This window comes from Takifugu flavidus, chromosome 4 (assembly GCF_003711565.1).
Source record: "Takifugu flavidus isolate HTHZ2018 chromosome 4, ASM371156v2, whole genome shotgun sequence".
Classification (NCBI taxonomy): domain Eukaryota; kingdom Metazoa; phylum Chordata; class Actinopteri; order Tetraodontiformes; family Tetraodontidae; genus Takifugu; species Takifugu flavidus.
The window spans coordinates 532,456-554,146 of NC_079523.1; the positions used below are offsets into that span (position 1 = coordinate 532,456).

At 44.5% G+C, this 21,691-nt stretch overlaps 2 protein-coding genes and 1 long non-coding RNA gene across 8 annotated transcripts in view; 1 reads left to right on the top strand and 2 right to left on the bottom strand.

Annotated features, from left to right (window-relative positions):
* Positions 1-21,691, top strand: part of LOC130523864 (hemicentin-2-like) — a 174,734-nt gene that overhangs the window by 40,687 nt on the left and 112,356 nt on the right. The window lies entirely within an intron of this gene.
* LOC130523865 (butyrophilin-like protein 1) lies at positions 220-11,265 on the bottom strand. 6 transcript variants are annotated; one of them, XM_057029468.1, is made up of 8 exons: positions 11,059-11,265; positions 10,868-10,953; positions 10,459-10,787; positions 3,738-4,076; positions 3,164-3,196; positions 2,507-2,782; positions 911-1,027; positions 220-789 (listed from the first exon to the last, which is right to left on the bottom strand). In XM_057029468.1, the coding sequence occupies exons 3-8, from the start codon at positions 10,511-10,513 to the stop codon at positions 686-688; spliced, it is 924 nt and encodes a 307-aa protein (XP_056885448.1). In that variant the 5' UTR covers positions 10,514-10,787; positions 10,868-10,953; positions 11,059-11,265; the 3' UTR covers positions 220-685. The 6 variants fall into 6 exon arrangements, with proteins under 6 accessions (XP_056885448.1, XP_056885452.1, XP_056885451.1 ...); XM_057029472.1 differs by having other exon boundaries at positions 220-774; positions 11,059-11,264; XM_057029471.1 differs by having other exon boundaries at positions 220-777; positions 11,059-11,264.
* On the bottom strand, positions 17,836-21,631 carry LOC130523867 (uncharacterized). Its single transcript, XR_008950029.1, has 4 exons — positions 20,982-21,631; positions 20,167-20,184; positions 18,904-19,017; positions 17,836-18,780 (listed from the first exon to the last, which is right to left on the bottom strand). It is a non-coding gene; the product is annotated as an uncharacterized LOC130523867 (long non-coding RNA).

Here is a 21,691-nt window from a genome sequence, read left to right on the forward strand (position 1 = left end):
TTGTTGGCGCTCTTTCTTTTTCTGAGCAAGAAGATTTTTATATAACGGATATGCCACCTTCGATTATATTTGAGAACTGCAACGAACGACTCGCAAAAAAAATCCGTGAAGCAGCGAAGCCGCGAAAGATGAAACGCGATATAGCGAGGGATCACTGTAAAGCAAAAACTGAAATGGATCATTTTCACATTAGCTGCATTTCCAGTAATTCTGAACACCGACAGCAGGGGGCAGTAAAACGGAGCCGATCATGAACGGACCCACGTTTCCCTCAAATTACGATTAACAAATCATCAACTTTTAACCATGAAAATAAAGTAGCAACAGACAAACAATAAGTAACAGTGCCATGAGTCCCAGCTGAAGCCGTTTAAAGTACAAATTAGCTGTTTATTCCTGCGTCAGATCATAAATAAAAGCTTCCCGTTTCCTGTCACATGACAAAATCTCCCGTTTACATTCATGTAAAATTCCAGAATGTTTGAAGAAGTCAGACATGAGGTGAAGTTGGACTCATTTTCAAAAGGAGCTCTGGCCCAGGTGGGTGCAGCCATCAGTGGCTGAGAGCTGGGAATATGAAATGGGAATGTTTTCAGGAATGATTACAGCAACATCAGCTCCGGCTGCTGCGGAGCGTTCAAATACATCTGTAACCAACAGAACCTGTGGTGGACAATCGGACCCGTCAATCAGACCCAGGTGCCTGGTTCTCCAGACAACCCGACCGATCGTCTGGAGCAGGTGGGCAGGCGTCAGTGGTGGACTGGTTAGAAGCTTCTGCCCGTTCACCTAAAGACAGGAGAGAATGATTCCAGCAGCTTCCAGCTTCAACCATCAAACATCACGTAGGTGCTCTGATCATTACAAGTATTTCCACCATTAAGCATTTACACTATTTCATTAATATTACCTTTATCAGCCTTCAACTTGAAGTAAACAACGACGGCTGCGATGGCAACAAGCAGAACCAGCACAACCAGCATAACTAGAGCGCCAATAACTCCATCACGCACGCTCGTGGACGACCCTGAAAGAGAGGGAGGAGTTAAAGAGGACGAGTCGTCTCCGTTTCTTTCTCTCTGTTTTCATCTTCTCTTCATTTCCTCTGAAAAGTGAATTTGAACCATTTCAGAGAGTTTAAAACCAGGCTGAGTTTCCTGATTAATTCCTGGTTTAATCAGTTGCTGCAGGTCTGATGGGCTGTTAAAGTGATGACGTCATCACCTGGAGGCCTCAGCTGATTGGCTGAAACTCACCTGACGGGAGGAGTAAAGGCACCTTTAAAGCTCCTGTGAGCACCTGAGCTGCTGCATCAGGAGACCTTCATCACCATGGAGACACCAGGTCAGCGCCACCATAAACACCACTGTTGTTTCTTCATCATCATCATCATCATCATCATCAGTCATTAAAACAACCTGTCAGCAACAGCATCATGACGACCTGTTGCCATAGCAACAGTCTATCAGCATCACTCACTGGACGACACTTTAATCTGTTTGACGTCTTTTCATCTTTTGTTTGTTGCTCAAAATTAAGTTTTAGTTTGAATGTGTTCATTAATCTTTAATAATCCCACAATTAAATATTATAATTCTGTTTTCTGAGGAGTTTCCCCACATAAAAATAAATATTTTTGTGTGTGTGTGGTGTTGTGTGTGTGTGTGTGTGTGTGTGTGTGTGTGTGTGTGTGTGTGTGTGTGTGTGTGTGTGTGGACCAGAATAAAATGACCGTTAGTGATCCAGGCTCATCAGAACTCAACGTTTCCGCCCTCTGACCCGTTAATATAAAACATTTCCCAACAACGACCACGATCATGAAGAAATTAACCGAGTTTAATCACTTTTACCAAAATCCCATCTGACCTGTCCTGTAATTAATTAAATTAAATTCCCCTCATGTTCTCTGCAGCGCCCCCTGCTGGCCACCACAGCAGAGACTCTGAACAACGTTGGATTCTGCTGAATTCTCTGGATTTTGGTGAAAACTGGATCATTGAGAGATGATGTCACACAAGCTTTGATGTCACTCATTAACAGGCCAATTTATAATCTGACTAATCTGTCGTTAATAAGCACAATAAGTGTTAACATGAGGATCAGAGGAGGAACACAGCAGCCGTTGTCACGCTGGTGCTCGTCTGACCGCGTCATCGTTAGAAAGCTCTAATCTCCCTCCAGGCTCGTCGTGGGTGCTGATCCGAGGACCATCGGGTCCAGAGACACTTCTGAGAGACTTCATGGAACCAGAACGTGTGGAGGATCCTGGCAGAGCTGCACCGGTCAGGTGAGTCCAGTCACGTCTGACCGGTACCAGCAGAGCAGCTGCATCACCTGACTGGGACTCACAGGTGTGTCATCACGCTATGATGTCACATCCTGTCTGCTGCGCTGCAGCTTCCTGTGCAGTCTGATGGAATTTTACTGCCGTTTGTAAACAGTTTAAAGTATTAAAATAATTACAAATATTAATTATTAGTAGCTGTAGTGTAAATCCATAACTCACCAATGGGAACGAAGGTAGTTGAGCTAATCTGGTGACAAAACTCCTCCTGTGTGACCACACAGCTGTAGTCGCCGCTCCTGCTCACGTTGGCTCTGACAGTGACGTAGAAGCGTCCGTCTCTCTCTTCAGACTCTGTCTCCTGAGCAGGAAGGACACGTCCAGAGCTGTCCTGCCACTGGACAGCAGGTCTGGGATGAGCTCCTTTAACCTCACACTGCAGCAGCGCCCGGTCTGGTCCTCCATTAACGATCCAGATCAGCGGTTCTGGAGAGGCACCTGTGAGCATCCACAGTCACAAATGGGTCATTAAAGAAAATCAAAATGGAAAGATGATCTTTGAGGGGAAATTAAGGGCTTTTAATCGTTTAAATGTAGGAGAAAACTCCAAATTTCAGTTTTTTTTAAACTGATTATTTAAAATCCTGTTAAACATCATTTGACACCTGAATAAAAGTAAAAACCTTAAACTCTTAAATTGATTAAAATAGAAAACATTAAAATGAAGTTCCAATTAAAATGGTTGAAATGGTCAAAATATCACATTTAATTCCCCTTTTATCACATTAACAAACGCATCAAACAATCTCATCTGTTTGTCTGTGTAAAAACAGGAAAACTTCATTTAATCCGACCTTTTTCCAGGATTCCTGCACTCACCTTCTCCCGGTGGTCGAACTTTTAAGATGCACTCTGAAAGGCAAAAACACAAAGGACAGAATGTTAGACAACAACATTGTGACATCTGTCACAGATCAGACTGTTTTATAGAAGCGTTGTGTTGTGATTTAATTCTATATTTCAGCTTCTGCTCATCTCCACATGTTTGTAGCGTGATGTTTGTTCCAATCTCCAGTGTAAATATGTAAATGTTGCTTTGTGTGTGCAGACTGTTGCATTTGTCTTCTGCTCCCGTCGGATTAGATGCAACTTCGGAACATTAAATCCTCTTTGACTCTATTTAATTTCCTTTTGTCGTATTTATATTATCTATTTGAACCTACCTGTCCGGAAGGGGCGTGGCTTAACTACGGCTTAACCACAGATGAATTATTGCTTCACTAAAGGATCCTAACCAGTCTCGGGCACTGATATAATGTCTGTTCTAGTCCATAAATGTGGCCCATCCTCAGCTCTTTCACGCTTTTACCACCAGCGTTCAGCCGCTGACGTCACGCTGGCGCCAGTGTCACCTGTGGAAACACCTTCCTGTGTGTTGGGTGGAGAAACTCACCCACCAGAAGGGAAATCTCAGATCGTAGGACTGGAGAAGAACGTGGAAATGTGCAGGTGTAAATCCCGCTGTCGTTTATTTCTGCCTTTTTGATCCTGATCGACGCGTTTCCCAAATCCAGAGCTTCTGGAAAATGAGCGACTCGTCCAACGAACTGGGGGCTCTGGCTGCTCTGGCCGCTCAGGCCGCTCCCATAGATGCTGCCCTGGTCGTAGAGGAAGACTTCCACGTTCTTGTCTTTCTTCCAGTCGAACACTTGGTCCCTGACGCTGCCGGAAGCGGAGCAGTTTAACACGACCTCGCTGTCTTCCTTCACCACCATCCTGATGCGCTTCGGCTCTGGAGGATCAAACAGCAACGTCACTCTCACACCTTCACACCTGAGCCGGAGCTGCTGCTGCTCCGGGGTCACTGCGACTATGACGGGCTCTGGGGGACCTGCAGGGCTGCTGCAGCATCTAAAGTCCTCACCAGCCTCGAGCTCGGGAACAGCTTTGATCCGAACGCTACAAACTCTAATCACTATATTGATCCGTGCGAGGCGGGAGATGCTGAGGCGCGTGAGCAGCCGCCTCCTGCACGCGGAACCTCCAACTCCTCCCATCAGATATATAATTGTTGACATGTGATCTCATACGTCACTGCACTGTTCTGTGTAAATGTGGGTTTGTCAATAAAGTTTCCGTTGGTTCCGGTCCAATGGTGACTGAGTGATAGGTGTGATTTCTTCCTCCGTCGAGAATACTAATAACGCAAGTTATTCCTCGCAATGACTGCGCCACAAGCGCCAACAGGTTATGGGCCCAGGCGACACGTTTACATACACTTGTAAAGAACATAATGTCATGGCTGTCTTGAGGTCCCAGTTATTTCTACAAATCTGATTTTCCTCTGATCTTTGGAGATGCTAATTTCCCTGGTGGACACCCCCAAGGGATCAAAAAGTTATCTTGAATCTTGATAGAATGATTGGAACAGATGCTTCTTTGTCACAAAAAACAATCATGAAGTTTGATTCTTTTATGACTTTATTATGGGTAAACTGAAAATGTGACCAAATCTGCTGGGTCAAAAATATACATACAGCAATGCTAATATTTGGTTACATGTCCCTTGGCCATTTCTACTTCAATTAGGCGCTTTTGGTAGCCATCCACAAGCTTCTGGTTGAATCTTTGACCACTCCTCTTGACAGAATTGGTGCAGTTCAGTGAAATTTGTTGGCTTTCTGACATGGACTTGTTTCTTCAGCATTGTCCACATGTTCTCAATGGGGTTTAAGTCAGGACTTTGGGAAGGCCATTCTAAAACCTTAATTCTAGCCTGATTTAGCCATTCCATTACCACTTTTGATGTGTGTTTGGGGTCATCGTCCTGTTGGAACACCCAACTGCGCCCAAAACCCAACCTTCGGGCTGATGACTTTAGGTTTTCTTGAATAATTTGAAGGTAATCCTCCTTCTTCATTGTCCCATTGACTCTGTAAATCATGCATAATACCCACCACGTGCTTGATGGTAGGCATGGTGTTCTTGGGGTTAGAGGCCTCACCTTTTCTCCTCCAAACATATTGCTGGGCATTGTGGCCAAACAGCTCAATTTTTGTTTCATCTGACCACAGAACTTTCCTCCAGAAGGTCTTATCTTTGTCCATGTGATCAGCAGCAAACTTTAGTCGAGCCTTAAGGTGCCTCTTTTGGAGCAGGGCTTCCTTCTTGCACGGCAGCCTCTCAGTCCTTGGCGATGCAAAACACGCTTGACTGTGGACACTGACACCTTCGCTTCTAATTCTTGGCAGATCTGCTTTTTGGTGCTCCTGGGTTGACTCTTCACCCTCCTGACCAGTTTTCTCTCAGCAGCAGGTGACAGCTTGCATTTTCTTCCTGATCGTGGCAGTGACAAAACAGCGCCATGCACTTTATACTTCCAAACAATTGTTTGCACTGTTGCTCTTGGAACCTGCAGCTGCTTTGAAATGGCTCCAAGTGACTTTCCTGACTTCTCCAAGTCAATGATTCTCTTTTTCAGATCTGTGCTGAGCTCCTTTGACGTTTGTGGGTGTTTTTATCCAATGAGCCCTTTTTAAATGGCCTCAGAGAAGTCACCAGCTGTAGTCACTCATGATCACTCACAAGAAGTTAAGAGGCCATGCTATGAAGCTCATGTCATTGACACAACTTTCTAAGTCTCCAAAATTGCTCATTCATGTTGCTGTATGTATATTTTTGACCCAGCAGATTTGGTCACACTTTCAGTTTACCCATAATAAATCATAAAAGAACCAAACTTCATGAATGTTTTTTGTGACAAAGAAGGATCTGTTCCAATCACTATATCAGAGAAAAATCAGAGTTGTAGAAATAACTGGAAACTCAAGACAGCCATGACATTATGTTCTTTACACTTTACAAGTGTAAACTTTTGACCACCACTGTAGGTAACCGATGGGTGAGACTGTGTTTTGACGGAGACGAGCGAAACTACGAGCTGTGGGAGACAAAGCTGTTAGCACACATGCGGCTACTGGGGCTAAAAGAAACTCTTCTAAATGAACCCGCCGCCGACAACGTGGAGGCGGATATCCTGAAGAACGAGGAGCCGTATGCCGAAATGATCCAGTTTTTGGACGATAAAAGTTTGTCCCTTATTATGAGAGAGGCGGCTGACAACGGGAGAAAAGCCCTTAAGATATTAAGGGACCATTATGCCGGTAAAGGAAAACCCCGTATTATAAGCCTGTACACCGAGCCAACATCCCTGCAGAAAGCGGTGAGTGAAAGTGTCACAGACTCTATTATCCGGGCTGAGACGGCAATAACAGCTCTAAGAAATGCTAACGAGACACTCAGTGATGGGCTCTTGATTGCCATGGTGTTAAAAGGATTACCTGAGGCCTATAAACCATTTTCCATCCATATCACTCAAGGAGATGATATTCTAACTTTTTCCGACTTCAAGACAAAGCTAAGAACTTTTGAGGACATGGAAAAGTTTCGCACGGTTTCTGAGCATGAAAGGGTCTGTTATCTGGCTAGGTCTCAGATTGGAGATGAGAGAGAGAAATGCATGTCCAGAGATTACATGTTACACGTGTGGCGAGAAAGGACATAAGGCGCGTGTATGTCCAAATGAGCGCCAAGAAAGGAAGACACAATGGTGTGGATATTGTAAAAGTTCTACACACAAGGATGCATCGTGTCGACGCAAAAAGAAGGATAACATAAAACAAGCAGCAGATGACATCTGTGAGGAACAATCGTACGCATTTAAAGTGAGTGAATGTCAATTTGGCCTGAAGCACAGGGGACTCATGGTCGACACTGGAGCGACTTCGCATGTAATAACGGATGTACAAAAGTTCCTTAAGTGTGATGAGTCATTCCAGCCCCAAAATCACACAGTTGAACTGGCCGATGGCACGAGAACAAACGGCGCGGCGCTGAGGAGAGGCGACGCCGAGGTGACGCTGGTGGATCGCGAGGGGAAGAGGATGAAAGCCACGCTGAAGAAGGCGCTCTACGTTCCGACGTATCCACAGGACATTTTCTCCGTAAAGGCGGCGACGACCAAAGGAGCCTCAGTCAACTTTAGAGAAGGCCACAGTGAACTCATCCACAAGAGCGGGACCAGGTTTGACATCAAAGAGTACAACAGACTCTATTATTTGAATACTGTAAATGATGTAACTGATGAGTTGTAACAGTTGTACTGATATTCAGACATGGCACAGAATCCTCGGGCACTGTAATTATGAAGATGTTTGTAAATTACAGGATGTCGTAGAGGGAATGCAGATTAAGGGTAAAGTGGGTAAATCCAAACTGAGTTGTGATATCTGCACACAAGGAAAATTTGTCCAAACCAGGAACAGAGAGCCAGATACACGAGCAAAATCACCGCTTGAACTAGTCCATGCCGATCTAGCTGGCCCTGTTGGTCCAGTTGCTAACGATGGATTCAGATATACACTAGCATTTACTCACGACTATTCCAGTACAGTATTCGTGTATTTTCTCAAAGCTAAAAATGACACTGTAAAGGCGACTGAAAGATTTTTTGCTGATGTTGCTCCTTATGGAAACGTGAAGTGTGTTAGAACAGACAACAGCACAGAGTTCACAGGAAAAGAGTTCCAAGCTTTGCTTAACAAAAACAGCATAAGACACGAGTCCTCCGCACCGTATTCACCACATCAAAACAGCACCGCGGAGAGAAATTGGCGAACCTTATTTGACATGGCGAGGTGCATGATCATAGAAAGCAACCTACCAAAAGAGTTATGGACGTACGCTGTAGTGACTGCTGCGGTGATACGCAACAGGTGTTTCAATACCAGGACAAAACAAACCCCTTTCTTCATGTTGACAGGAAAGAAACCAAACCTGTCCAAGATGAGGATTTTTGGTTCTACATGCTTTGCATATAGACATGACAAAAAGAAATTAGACTCACGATGTGATAAGGGAATTTTTGTGGGATACGACAAAAATAGTCCATCTTATCTAGTCTATTACCCAGATACAAAGAAAGTAATGAAGCATCGACTTGTCAAGTTTGCTACAAGAAATGTTGCTGAACAAGAAACCCAGACTGATCTGACAATAATTGGCGATGATGTTGACAGAAGAAGAGATGAGTCTACCATGCCAAGCGCAGATTTAATAGAAGAAGAGAAAGAAATGTCTCTGACAGAGACTTCTGATGAACAGCAAATTCAGATAGAGGGAGGAGGTTGCGAGTCTCAATACCCTAAAAGAGAAAGAAAACCACCGTTGTACCTCTCTGATTATGTATCTGAAATAAGTGACCAGATGTTAACAGAGGATATTGACTATTGTTACAGAACATACGATGTACCCCAAACCTTCAAAGAAGCTATTAGTTCATCCAACTCAGATGCTTGGGCTAAAGCTATGAAAGAAGAGAGACTCTCTTAATGAAAATGATACAGTCACATTGACTTGTCTACCAGAAGGTAAACATGCAGTGGGGGGTAGGTGGGTCTATGCCATCAAAAATAGTGCTGATGAAACAAAGACCTACAAAGCAAGATATGTTGCTAAAGGTTATAACCAAGTGATGGGAGTAGATTACAAGGAAACTTTCTCTCCAACAGCAAATCTGACTTCGATTTGTGCTTTGATGCAAGTGGCAGCACAACATGATCTTAATGTATCAGATGGACGTCAAGACAGCTTATCTACATGCTCCCATCGATTGTGAACTGTATATTGAACAACCCGAAGGTTTTGAGCAACGCTCAGACATTGGTGAAAAACTCGTGTGTAAACTGAACAAATCACTGTATGGCTTGAAGCAATCCGGTAGGAATTGGAACCTGATGCTAAGTAACCACCAATGGAAAAATGGTTTTGTGCAATATCCAGCCGACCATTGTGTGTACACTAAGCAAGCAGGAAAAGAGAGAGCAATATTAATAATATGGGTCGATGACCTTATTATTGCTGCAACTAATGATGAATTACTATCCGATACCAAGAAAACACTTGCTGCAAAATTCAAAATGAAAGACCTCAGAAAAATAAGACATTTTTTAGGCGTTGACTTTGAACAGGGTGAAGGAGTTATAAAAATGAGCCAGAGCAAATATATCAGTATGGTACTGGAAAAATTTGGAATGTCTGACTGTAAATTAAGGCCTACACCATGTGAACAAAAGCTCGATCATCACAGTGAAGCTGATCCAGTTGATGCAAGGATGTACCGTGAATTGACGGGAAGCCTTATTTACATAATGACATGTACAAGACCTGACTTATGTTGGATAGTGAGCAGATTATCACAGCATTTATCTGAACCAAATGAAAAACACTGGCTAACTGCCAAACATGTACTGAGATATTTGAAGGGAACAATGGATCACAAACTTTGTTATGGAAAATCGAAGACAAACCTAAAGATCAGTGCCTCCAGCGACTCTGCTTGGGGAGCCGATTTGAGTGACAGGAGAAGCACCACAGGGTTTTGTGTGAGCTTAACTGACAGCGGACCGACTATTTCATGGAAATCTAAGAAACAGGTCACTGTTGCCTTATCAACATGTGAGGCTGAATATGTGGCGTTGGCTGCAACCACACAGGAGAGTCTGTATCTGATACAGTTAATGAGTGAAATAGAAAATGAGTGTATGTTGACACCAGTTACCATTTTTGTAGACAACCAAGGAACAATTGCTCTTTCCAAAGATCCAGTGAGCCGTCAAAGGAGCAAACATATTGACATTTGTTATCATTTTGTTCGCTCAGCTCTCAGTGATGGAAAGATAACAATCAAATATTGTCCCACAGAGAATATGGTCGCCGATATCATGACCAAACCGATGACAAAGTTCAGGATGGAGAAATGTGTTAAATATCTGTTCGGTGTGTAAAGCTATAGACACATACATATATATTGGTGAAAAAAATGTATGTAAGAATAGAAGTTGTTTATAAGCTGCATAGTCTGTAGAGTTCGAGATCAAGTGGGGGTGTTGACATGTGATCTCATACGTCACTGCACTGTTCTGTATAAATGTGGATTTGTCAATAAAGTTTTGTGTTAGTTCCGGTCCAATGATGACCGAGTGATAGGTGTGATTTCTTCCTCCGTCGAGAATACTAATAACGCAAGTTATTCCTCGCAATGACTGCGCCACAAGCGCCAACAATAATCAATCATCAATAATCTATCAAAGCCGCCTCCACGGTGGGTTTCTCACCTGCCGACGTCACAGCGAAGCAGAAGAGGAGGCACGAGACCCACAGCTCGCGCATGGTGTTGGAAGAGTGAGGTCACCGCCACCGACGGCGGCGCTTTAAGGGGCCTCGTGCCTCCTCTCACACCTGATTGGTCCGGAGCATTTCCGCTCTCCGCCGCAATAGAAGCGAGTCCGAAGTCTCCGGTTCCCGATATTCAAAGCGAAAGTGATGAAATTCACCATCATCAAAGAAAATGAGGCTTCAATCAAACTGTAATCTGGGTTTTATTGTTGCAGATTCACCACTTCTTCAACCTCCTCCTCTCTGGTTGCGTCGTTTCTTCACAATTCTGTGATGGGACATTAAAACTCTGTCAGTTCCTCCTGAGCAGACAGAGGAACTCATCATGGGGAGGAACCTTCTCCTCACCTCCACAGTTCTTCAGGCTCCTGAACTTCCTCCACACCCTGATGATGTCACACATTTGGACCCGGTTCAGATCAAATTACAGTAAACTGAAAATTCCAGTAACAATCATGTCAGCGTGTCTGCGCCGGTCCCACGAGTAATAAAACATCTATAACAGGACAGATCAGCGAAGCCAGGATTGAGCTGCTCACCTGTCCGAATTAGTAATGACTGGTCCCAGTTTAGCCTCAGGGGTCAGATAACAGGTGGATCCTCCTGCGGGGTCGAGTTAGGATGGAATCATCTGCAGGAACAGAAACAATCGGGCAGGAGAAGAACCTGGTCCAGAACATTTGACCTGCGACACTCATCTACACATCTATACATTTATATATCTACTTCTACTCATCTATAAATCTGCTCATCTATACGTCTACAATTCAGTTCAATCTTTATTTATATGGCACTTTTCATACACTGGGTAGCACAAAGTGCCTCACAGAGGATCAAAACAGCAAAGAGAATCAAGAAAAAGTTCACACACACAGATACACACACTTAAACACACACACCCACACACACAAACAAGCTGAGACATGGCTGGGCACCGAGACCTGAGGTGAAGGAGACGCCACCTTTGGAGGCCCACCAGGCCGAGGGAGGTCAGGGTCCGTGACCACAGGTGGTACCGCCACAAAGACCAGCCCGACCCGGACAGACCGGAGGCTCCACACCAAGGCACAGAGCCCCCTAACCCCCCAGGCCAGAGCTGTCCACGGGACAGCACCCCCAGTGGTAGACCGGAAACATCTCCCAGCCTGGCAGGCCCCCATGAGGAAACACCATGAGGAAACACCATGAGGAAACACCATGAGGAGACACCATGAGGAGACACCATGAGGAAACACCATGAGGAGACACCATGAGGAGACACCATGAGGAGACACCATGAGGAGACACCATGAGGAAACACCATGAGGAAACACCATGAGGAAACACTGGAGCTAAAAACTGAAGGACTGAAACAGGAAATGGGATAAAAGATATAAAAGCTAAAAACTGAGAAACTAAGAACTGAGGGAGTAAAACAGTCAAGTTAACTGAGAAAGCAATTGAGGATAAACTGCACAGGCTACTTGGCACCGGAAGAGGAACGTTGGCTCGAATCACAACTCTAATGAGGGAAGTTCACAGTCCGAGCACTGAAGCTGGTAATCTGCCAACAGTGCAAGAAATAATGCAGGATAAGTTCAACGCCAGTGTGCTGGACTTTAGGGAGATAAATAGGAGGTCTTTTGTCTGAAGAAGAGAAGGAGGCTGTTATTAGGAACTGGTTTGAGCCCAAAATGATGGTCATCAGTGAGTTTACTGAAGAAACTGAAAAATGGATGGAGCAGGAGATTTCAAGCTTACGCCCACAGACCAAGAAGAGGGAGTAGAGGAAGAGATTGGGCCTGAAGATGGTGTATCACAAGTGGGGATAAATTCCAACCAGCCTATAAACAAGAATGGTTCCCGATATTCAAAGCGAAAGTGATGAAATTCACCATCATCAAAGAAAATGAGGCTTCAATCAAACTGTAATCTGGGTTTTATTGTTGCAGATTCACCACTTCTTCAACCTCCTCCTCTCTGGTTGCGTCGTTTCTTCACAATTCTGTGATGGGACATTAAAACTCTGTCAGTTCCTCCTGAGCAGACAGAGGAACTCATCATGGGGAGGAACCTTCTCCTCACCTCCACAGTTCTTCAGTACTCCACACCCCGATGGCGTCACACATTTGGACCTGGTTTAGATCAGATTACAGGAAACTGAAAACAGAAAATTCCAGTAACAATCATGTCAGCGTGTCTGCGCTGGTCCCACGTGTAATAAAACATCTATAACAGGACAGATCAGCGAAGCCAGGATTGAGCTGCTCACCTGTCCGAATTAGTAATGACTGGTCCCAGTTTAGCCTCAGGGGTCAGATAACAGGTGGATCCTCCTGCGGGGTCGAGTTAGGATGGAATCATCTGCAGGAACAGAAACAATCGGGCGGGAGAAGAACCTGGTCCAGAACATTTGACCTGCAACACTCATCTACACATCTATACATTTATATATCTACTTCTACTCATCTATACATCTAAGGTTTCGATTCGATTGTTTCTGCACTTTTCACCTCTGTGGTGCAGCGGAGGCTCCGACCAGCAGGGGGCGCTGTTTTCAGCGCGGACGTGGATTTAAAGCTTTTATCGGTTTATAGTTGGGATAAAGTCCGTCAGACACCAAAGATCAGCCTAATAAGGGCTCTAAAACATTCAGGGTCTTTATCAATCTCTCATCTCGTCCTAAAGCTGCTGTAAAAGTCTAAATATCAGTTTTATCTGTTTTGTTCTCGTCACGAACACGACGGGAGAACAAATGTGGTGAATTCTCCTCTGACAATGTTGATTTTCTTTCATTTTTCCTTTATAATAACCAGATTTATGGTGTAATCTGTGTTTTCCATTTTATCTCCTTTTTATTTCCCTCAAACATCCACAAATTTATTAATTTATAAAATATTACATTTGTATATTTGTATATAAATATTACATTTTCATTTGTGGCAGGATGAGGAAAGACTCGGACAGAGCAGATGGTTTGGACGTCTTTATTCTGCATCCACCAGACAATACTACGTGGCGCGTCGCACAGCGCATTAACTCCAGGGCTAACCACGCCCATCACCCCATGCATCACCTGGGTGTGAGATACACCCCCGTGTGTCCGCCACAACATAATTTTAAAATGTATTAGATGATCAATTATATTTAGAAATGGTAAATTTAATTACAGGAAGCCAAAAGAGTTTAATACAAGTTTAATTACATAAAATAGGAAAACAATTATGGTCTCTGGTCTTAGAATTGCCTCATTTATGGTTGTCATGGCAACGTGGGGAAGTCATCAAGAACGTGTTCTCATCAGTGTTGGCTGATATTTAAATATTGTGATTAACAAATGAAACAAGTGTTGAAAGAGGAGCAGATCAAGAGTCCATTCTGGCATCATGGGAGGGTGTGTGTGTGTGTGTGTGAGTCTGTGGGAGGGTGTGTGTGTGTGTGAGTGTGTACCTCCATTTCCTCGATGGCATCGAGGGACATGTGTAAGGGTTTGACCTTGTGACCTCTGGAACCCTCTGTTTTGCCATATCTTTGCAAAATGGTGTATTGCTCCAAAAACATACTGACTGTCAGTGTAAATAGTTAGTTCCTGTCCTTCATACCTCTGGCATGCTCTCAGAACTGCAGACAGTTCTGCCACTTGTGCTGAGCAGGAAGATGGAAGTGCTTTAGCTTCTAACACTGCATCTGACGTGGTTACAGTATAGCCTACTCCGTTCCGCCCTTTCTCGTCTTTTGAGGCGGAGCCATCAACAAACGCTACTGTTGAGTGCTGTAATGGGCTCTGAGAAATGTCAGACCTTGGTTTTGTTTCTTCTTCAATTGCTGTTCTGCAGAAGTGTTGTTCTCCATCTTCTGGAGAAGGGACCAGAGTTCCAGGGTTCAAAGGTCCACATTTCTGCAACGTGATGTTCGGTTGTGACAACAGTGAGGCCAGTGTCTCGCATGCGTCAAAAAGGGGAGTGAGGTCTGGAACAGTATCAGTGAAACCGAACGTGGGACTTTCAGTGTGAGTGGCTCAGCACTAGTTCAGCTGACGTTTTCACAGCTTCTGCTGCAGCAGCACAGGCCTGTAAGCAGAGCGGGAATCCTCCTGCTACTGGGTCCAGTCTTTTGGTGTAAAATGCCAACGGCCCGTCTCGATCCCCAAACATTTCTTATCCGGTGTGAGTGAGTTTAACAAATTGTGTGGATTTGGAACATCTGGTACTGCATGTTCCACAAGTTACCAATGGCAACCTTGTTAGAAAAGATTGGTTTTCTTTTCTCTTCAGTAGTTAGTGGGAAAAAAACTGATCCCAGTTGCTGCAGGCATCATTAGGGTTCATTTTCATAGTTCTGAGAATTGGTCTGGGGGCTAAACACACTACACAGTCCGTTTTAAAAGCATTTGCTGCTTGTTCTGCCAGTTGTTCACATCTGCAGAAATTCCAGTAAGAACTTGGAACAAATCATCTGTTGGATGTGTTTTCTTCCAAAATTATAGCTCTGGACATCTGAGCTTTGCTTGCTCTGCCGTTAACGCTTGGCAGTTCTGCTGATTTCTTCACCTGGTTGAGACGGGTCTGGCAGGGGTTCGATGGCCTTGGAGTGACTTTTGTGGATCCAAGATGGTCTCTCAGCGATCTTTACTGCAGTAGGAGTGGTCAGGAGAACCTGGTAGGGCCCCTCCCAGCGCGGAGAGCTCCAGTTCTTCCTTTGCAGGACCTTGATCAGGACCCAGTCACCAGGCTTGAGGTTCGTCTGTGGGACAGAAGCAGAGGTTATCGGCAGACTACTAGACATTTGAGCTTCTTTGCTATTTAGCAGTTTTCTCATCCATTCTGCTAGGGTGGTCTCATGGTTTGCTTTTGATATTTATATTATTGAAGAGGGAAAGGTCGGCCATGCACTGCATCTCGAACGGTGTTAGCCCCGATTGTGTAGGGGTAATCCTCATCCAGAGCTTTACCAGACATAGACAGTCTGGCCATGCTCTCCCTGTTTCTTCCATGGTTTTCTTCAGTCTGTTCTTTATGGTTCCATTTGTCCTTTCTACTAGTCCTGCACTCTGGGGGTGGTATGCACAGTGATTTTTCAGCTTGAACCCCAGCGTTGTGGAGCAAAGGTTCATCACTTCATTCACAAAATGGCTTCCATTGTCTGATCTTACGGTCTGAGGTATGCCATAGGTAGGAATGTAATGTTTGCAAAGGCTTTTCGCCACTGTGATTGCATCATTGCGTTTTGCAGGATAGATTTCTACCCATTTGGAAAATGTATCTATTCACTTTCTTTCCACTCTATTCTGTTCTCCATCTTCTGGAGAAGGGACCAGAGTTCCAGGGTTCAAAGGTCCACATTTCTGCAACGTGATGTTGGGTTGTGACAACAACAGTGAGGCCAGATTTAAGTGTCTCGCATGTGTCAAAAAGGGGAGTGAGGTCTGGAACAGTATCAGTGAAACCGAACGTGGGACTTTCAGTGTGAGTGGCTCAGCACTAGTTCAGCTTTTCACAGCTTCTGCTGCAGCAGCACAGGCCTGTAAGCAGAGCGGGAATCCTCCTGCTACTGGGTCCAGTCTTTTGGTGTAAAATGCCAACGGCCCGTCTCGATCCCCAAACATTTCTTATCCGGTGTGAGTGAGTTTAACAAATTGTGTGGATTTGGAACATCTGGTACTGCATGTTCCACAAGTTACCAATGGCAACCTTGTTAGAAAAGATTGGTTTTCTTTTCTCTGCAGTAGTTAGTGGGGAAAAAACTGATCCCAGTTGCTGCAGGCATCATTAGGGTTCATTTTCATAGTTCTGAGAATTGGTCTGGGGGCTAAACACACTACACAGTCCGTTTTAAAAGCATTTGCTGCTTGTTCTGCCAGTTGTTCACATCTGCAGAAATTCCAGTAAGAACTTGGAACAAATCATCTGTTGGATGTGTTTTCTTCCAAAATTATAGCTCTGGACATCTGAGCTTTGCTTGCTCTGCCGTTAAAGCTTGGCAGTTGACATAACTGGAAATAGAAGCGAGGATCTTGCCCAGCGGACCATGCCCAGGCCAAGAAACCCCAGCACCCTCCTACTAGACCGCTGGGATTTAGGGTTTTATTCTGGCTTCAGTCAACTTCAACTATAAGGCCCGCAGATGTCCCCTTTACTGAGAATAGTGGTCGTTGGTGTCTGGCGGCCTTAGACGTTGAGTAGGAGGACCAGTCTTGTCCTGGTGGGTCCGCTATCAGTGTTCCCCAGCTGATCATTGGTCAAGTATCAAGGATAATTGTTCCCGTATTGTACTGCGTTCTCTCCCCCCTCTGCAGTCCTGTCCATGGGAAAAGAACTGTGGTCTTGTTGTTTGCGCTACTCACACAGCGGTGCCAGTTTTCAGGGGCGGAACCCGTCCTTTATTCTGATCACCAGTACTTCGTTTTCTTCGAGCAAAAGAATAAAACACAGGACTAGCAGAGTTCTCCCATCAACTCTTTCAATGGCTTAGTCCTCCATTCACACACAAACACAATTTCCTATTTTCTTAACTTAATTACAGCTAAGTTGTAACCTACTTAATTAATGGCTAAGTCTAACCAGGTCTCACCCTCTGAGGCAACAATTTGTTGCGAGGAGACGCGTCCGTCGGTCACCATCCAGCGCTGGGAACAGTTCTAACCGCCTGGAACGAATTCACGTCCTCAGGTCTTTCTCTTATCCGTCCTCACGAGTCTTCGGCGTCGTTGCTGGCGTTGGATGATGTCTTCAGGATCGCACCCTCGGGTTTGTGATCTCAAAAGAGATCGGGCTCGAAGGACGAAATTTTATGTTGGGGAGAAAGAAAGGGATCAGTTTTCCTCCCGCGCTGTTGCCTTCAGAGGAAGGAGACGGAAGCTTCAGTTTACTTGCTGCGAGGGCAACCACACGTCTGCAGTGTAGCTACAGCGTGTGAGCCTTGAACAGAGTTTATTTTATACTAGCACACTAACATGTAAGGGTACAGTAAACGTATGTGTAAGCATCACATGATAAAGCATAAGCGTCACATGATAAAACAAAGCATGATATATACAAAAGGAACATAAGAAAATGGGGGATGGAGTGTCACAGGATGGTCAGGTTGTCCCCTGCTATCCTGAGGTGATAGAACATCAGCTAAAGCAGGTCAGGGTTCTGGTCAGGAGTGATAATAAGCGCTCACAGCATTGCTATATGAACAGTTTGAACCGAACAATTCTGAACACCGACAGCAGGGGGCAGTAAAACGGAGCCAATCATGAACGGACCCACGTTTCCCTCAAATTACGATTATTAACAAATCATTTGTTACGAGCGGTTGTATCAGGACCCGAAAGCAAGCAGGACACAGTGGCGTATCGTTTTCCGAGAAGCTTTATTTAAGTTTACAGAAAGTTGTGCAACTCAAAAGGTGTGGAGACCACGACTCAGTTCTTAATCAAAACAGGAAATGAAAACTTACAACAAAAAAATCCCGAGCGGGGTCAAAAGTTATCCACGAAGGGAAAAGTCTCACGATAGTCCAGGAGGGAAAAGCCGGGGTATTCCGAATCAGACAAAACACCCCAACGGTGAGAACCGTCCATAAATAGGTGGCTTGATTACCGAGTGTCTGCAGGTGCACCAGTCCCCGCACCACCTGCGGCTGAGGCATGGCTCCACCACGCCCCCCGCAGGAGAAACCCTGCAAAAGAGTTCCCAGAAACTGGGAACCTGACATCATTCAAGTTTTAACCATGAAAATAAAGTAGCAACAGACAAACAATAGGTAACAGTGCCCTGAGTCCCAGCTGAAGCTGTTTAAAGTACAAATTAGCTGTTTATTCCTGCGTCAGATCATAAATAAAAGCTTCCTGTTTCCTGTCACATGACCAAAATCTCCCGTTTACACTCCTGTAAAACTCCAGAATGTTTGAAGAAGTCAGTCATGAGGTGAAGTTGGACTCATTTTCAAAAGGAGCTCTGGCCCAGGTGGGTGCAGCCCATCAGTGGCTGAGAGCTGGGAATATGAAATGGGAATGTTTTCATGGGAATGTTTTCAGGAATGAATACAGCAACATCAGCTCCGGCTGCTGCGGAGCGTTCAAATACATCTGTAACCAACAGAACCTGTGGTGGACAATCAGACCTGTCAATCAGACCCAGATTCCTGGTTCTCCAGACAACCCAACCGCTCCTCTGGAGCAGGTGTGCAGGCGTCAGTGGTGGACTGGTCAGAAGCTGCTGCCAGTTCACCAAAAGACAGGAGAGATCACAGCACTTCATTAGAACCAGCACCTCCCCTGTTTGGTTCTGATGCTGCTGAAGAAACAAAAAAGGCAAATTATCGACACCGTCGGCTTCTCTGTGGTGGCGAAGAGCAACGAAATGATTCCAGCAGCTTCCAGCCTCAACCATCAAACATCACGTAGGTGTAATTATTACCTTTGTGACAGCGACGCTTTACGATGACAACTCCACAGACAATAAATCCAGCTAGAAAGACAATAACTCCAACTACACCGCCAATAACTGCAAGGAGCACGCCCATGAACGCCCCTGAAAGAGAGGGAGGAGTTAAAGAGGACGAGTCGTCTCCGTTTCTTTCTCTGTTTTCATCTTCTCTTCATTTCCTCTGAAAATGTGAATTTTAACCATTTCAGAGTTTAAAACCAGGCTGAGTTTCCTGATTAATTCCTGGTTTAATCAGTTGCTGCAGGTCTGATGGGCTGTTAAAGTGATGACGTCATCACCTGGAGGCCTCAGCTGATTGGCTGAAACTCACCTGACGGGAGGAGTTAAAGGCACCTTTACAGCTCCTGTGAGCACCTGAGCTGCTGCATCAGGAGACCTTCATCACCATGGAGACACCAGGTCAGCGCCACCATAAACACCACTGTTGTTTCTTCATCAACATCATCATCATCATCATCATCAGTCATTAAAACAACCTGTCAGCAACAGCATCATGACGGCCTGTTGTCATAGCAACAGTCTATCAGCATCACTCACTGGACGACACTTTAATCTGTTTAACGCAGGGGTGGGCAAACATTTTGATTCGTGGGCCACAATGGGTTCTAACATTTGACAAAGGGGCCGGACCAGGAGCAGATGGATGGATGGAGCGCTTTGGTAACCTCACCTCATTGGAGAAAAAATACACATCTTGGGATATGGAGAAAACATGTGCTTTAATTTCAAATAAAAATGAAGAGAAGCATTACAACAAAATATCTGACTTTGGAATGAGTCTTAAAACACTTAAAATCAAATGAATAAAATGTGCCTTTTAAAAAAATTAATAACCATTTCTATTTTAAAGGACTGAAAGTTCTGTTATCCTTCAGGATATCACCGTCACTCTCCTCCTGACTGTCTTTTTTCTAGTGGGAAACACCAGAATTGCAGTGAAAATTTAACATTAACAAGGTTTATTCATTTAATTTTTCAAGTTTGGCGGGCCGGATTAAAACGTTTAACGGGCCGCGTGTGGCCCCCGGGCTTAGTTTGCCCATGCCTGCTTTAACGTCTTTTCATCTTTTGTTTGTTGCTCAAAATTAAGTTTTAGTTTGAATGTGTGTTGATTAATCTTTAATAATCCCACAATTAAATATTATAATTCTGTTTTCTGAGGAGTTTCCCCACATAAAAATAATGTTTTATATGTGTGTGTGTGTGTGAGTGTGAGAGACTGTACAAACTCACCAGTGTCTGGAGGTAGACCTGTGGACCAGAACAAAATGACCATTAGTGATTCAGGCTCATCAGAACTCAACGTTTCCGCCCTCTGACCCGTTAATATAAAACATTTCCCAACAACGACCACGATCATGAAGAAATTAACCGAGTTCAATCACTTTTACCAAAATCCCATCTGACCTGTCCTGTCATTAAATTAAATTAAATTCCCCTCATGTTCTCTGCAGCGCCCCCTGCTGGCCACCACAGCAGAGACTCTGAACAATGTTGGATTCTGCTGAATTCTCTGGATTTTGGTGAAAACTGGATCATTTGAGATGATGTCACACAAGCTTTGATGTCACTCATTAACAGGCCAATTTATAATCTGACTAATCTGTCGTTAATAAGCACAATAAGTGTTAAACATGAGGATCAGAGGAGGAACACAGCAGCCGTTGTCACGCTGGTGCTCGTCTGACCGCGTCATCGTTAGAAAGCTCTAATCTCCCTCCAGGCTCGTCGTGGGTGCTGATCCGAGGACCATCGGGTCCAGAGACACTTCTGAGAGACTTCATGGAACCAGAACGTGTGGAGGATCCTGGCAGAGCTGCACCGGTCAGGTGAGTCCAGTCACGTCTGACCGGTACCAGCAGAGCAGCTGCATCACCTGACTGGGACTCACAGGTGTGTCATCACGCTATGATGTCACATCCTGTCTGCTGCGCTGCAGCTTCCTGTGCAGTCTGATGGAATTTTACTGCCGTTTGTAAACAGTTTAAAGTATTAAAATAATTACAAATATTAATTATTAGTAGCTGTAGTGTAAATCCATAACTCACCAAGGTCAACGAAGGTAGTTGAGTTAATCTGGTGACAAAACTCCTCCTGTGTGACCACACAGCTGTAGTCGCCGCTCCTGCTCACGTTGGCTCTGACAGTGATGTAGAAGCGTCCGTCTCTCTCTTCAGACTCTGTCTCCAGATCAGGAAGGACACGTCCAGAGCTGTCCTGCCACTGGACGGCAGGTCTGGGATGAGCTCCTTTAACCTCACACTCCACAGCTCCCGGTCTGGTCCTCCATCAACGATCCGGATCAGCGGTTCTGGAGAGGCACCTGTGAGCATCCACAGTCACAAATGGGTCATTAAAGAAAATCAAAATGGAAAGATGATCTTTGAGGGGAAATTAAGGGCTTTTAATTGTTTAAATGTAGGAGAAAACTCCAAATTTCTGTTTTTTTTAAACTGATTATTTAAAATCCTATTAAACATTAATTCACACCTGAATAAAAGTAAAAACCTTAAACTCTTAAATTGATTAAAATAGAAAACATTAAAATAAAGTTCCAATTAAAATGGTTGAAATGGTCAAAATATCACATTTAATTCCCCTTTTATCACATTAACAAACGCATCAAACAATCTCATCTGTTTGTCTGTGTAAAAACAGGAAAACTTCATTTAATCCGACCTTTTTCCAGGATTCCTGCACTCACCTTCTCCCGGTGGTCGAACTTTTAAGATGCACACTCTGAAAGGCAAAAACACAA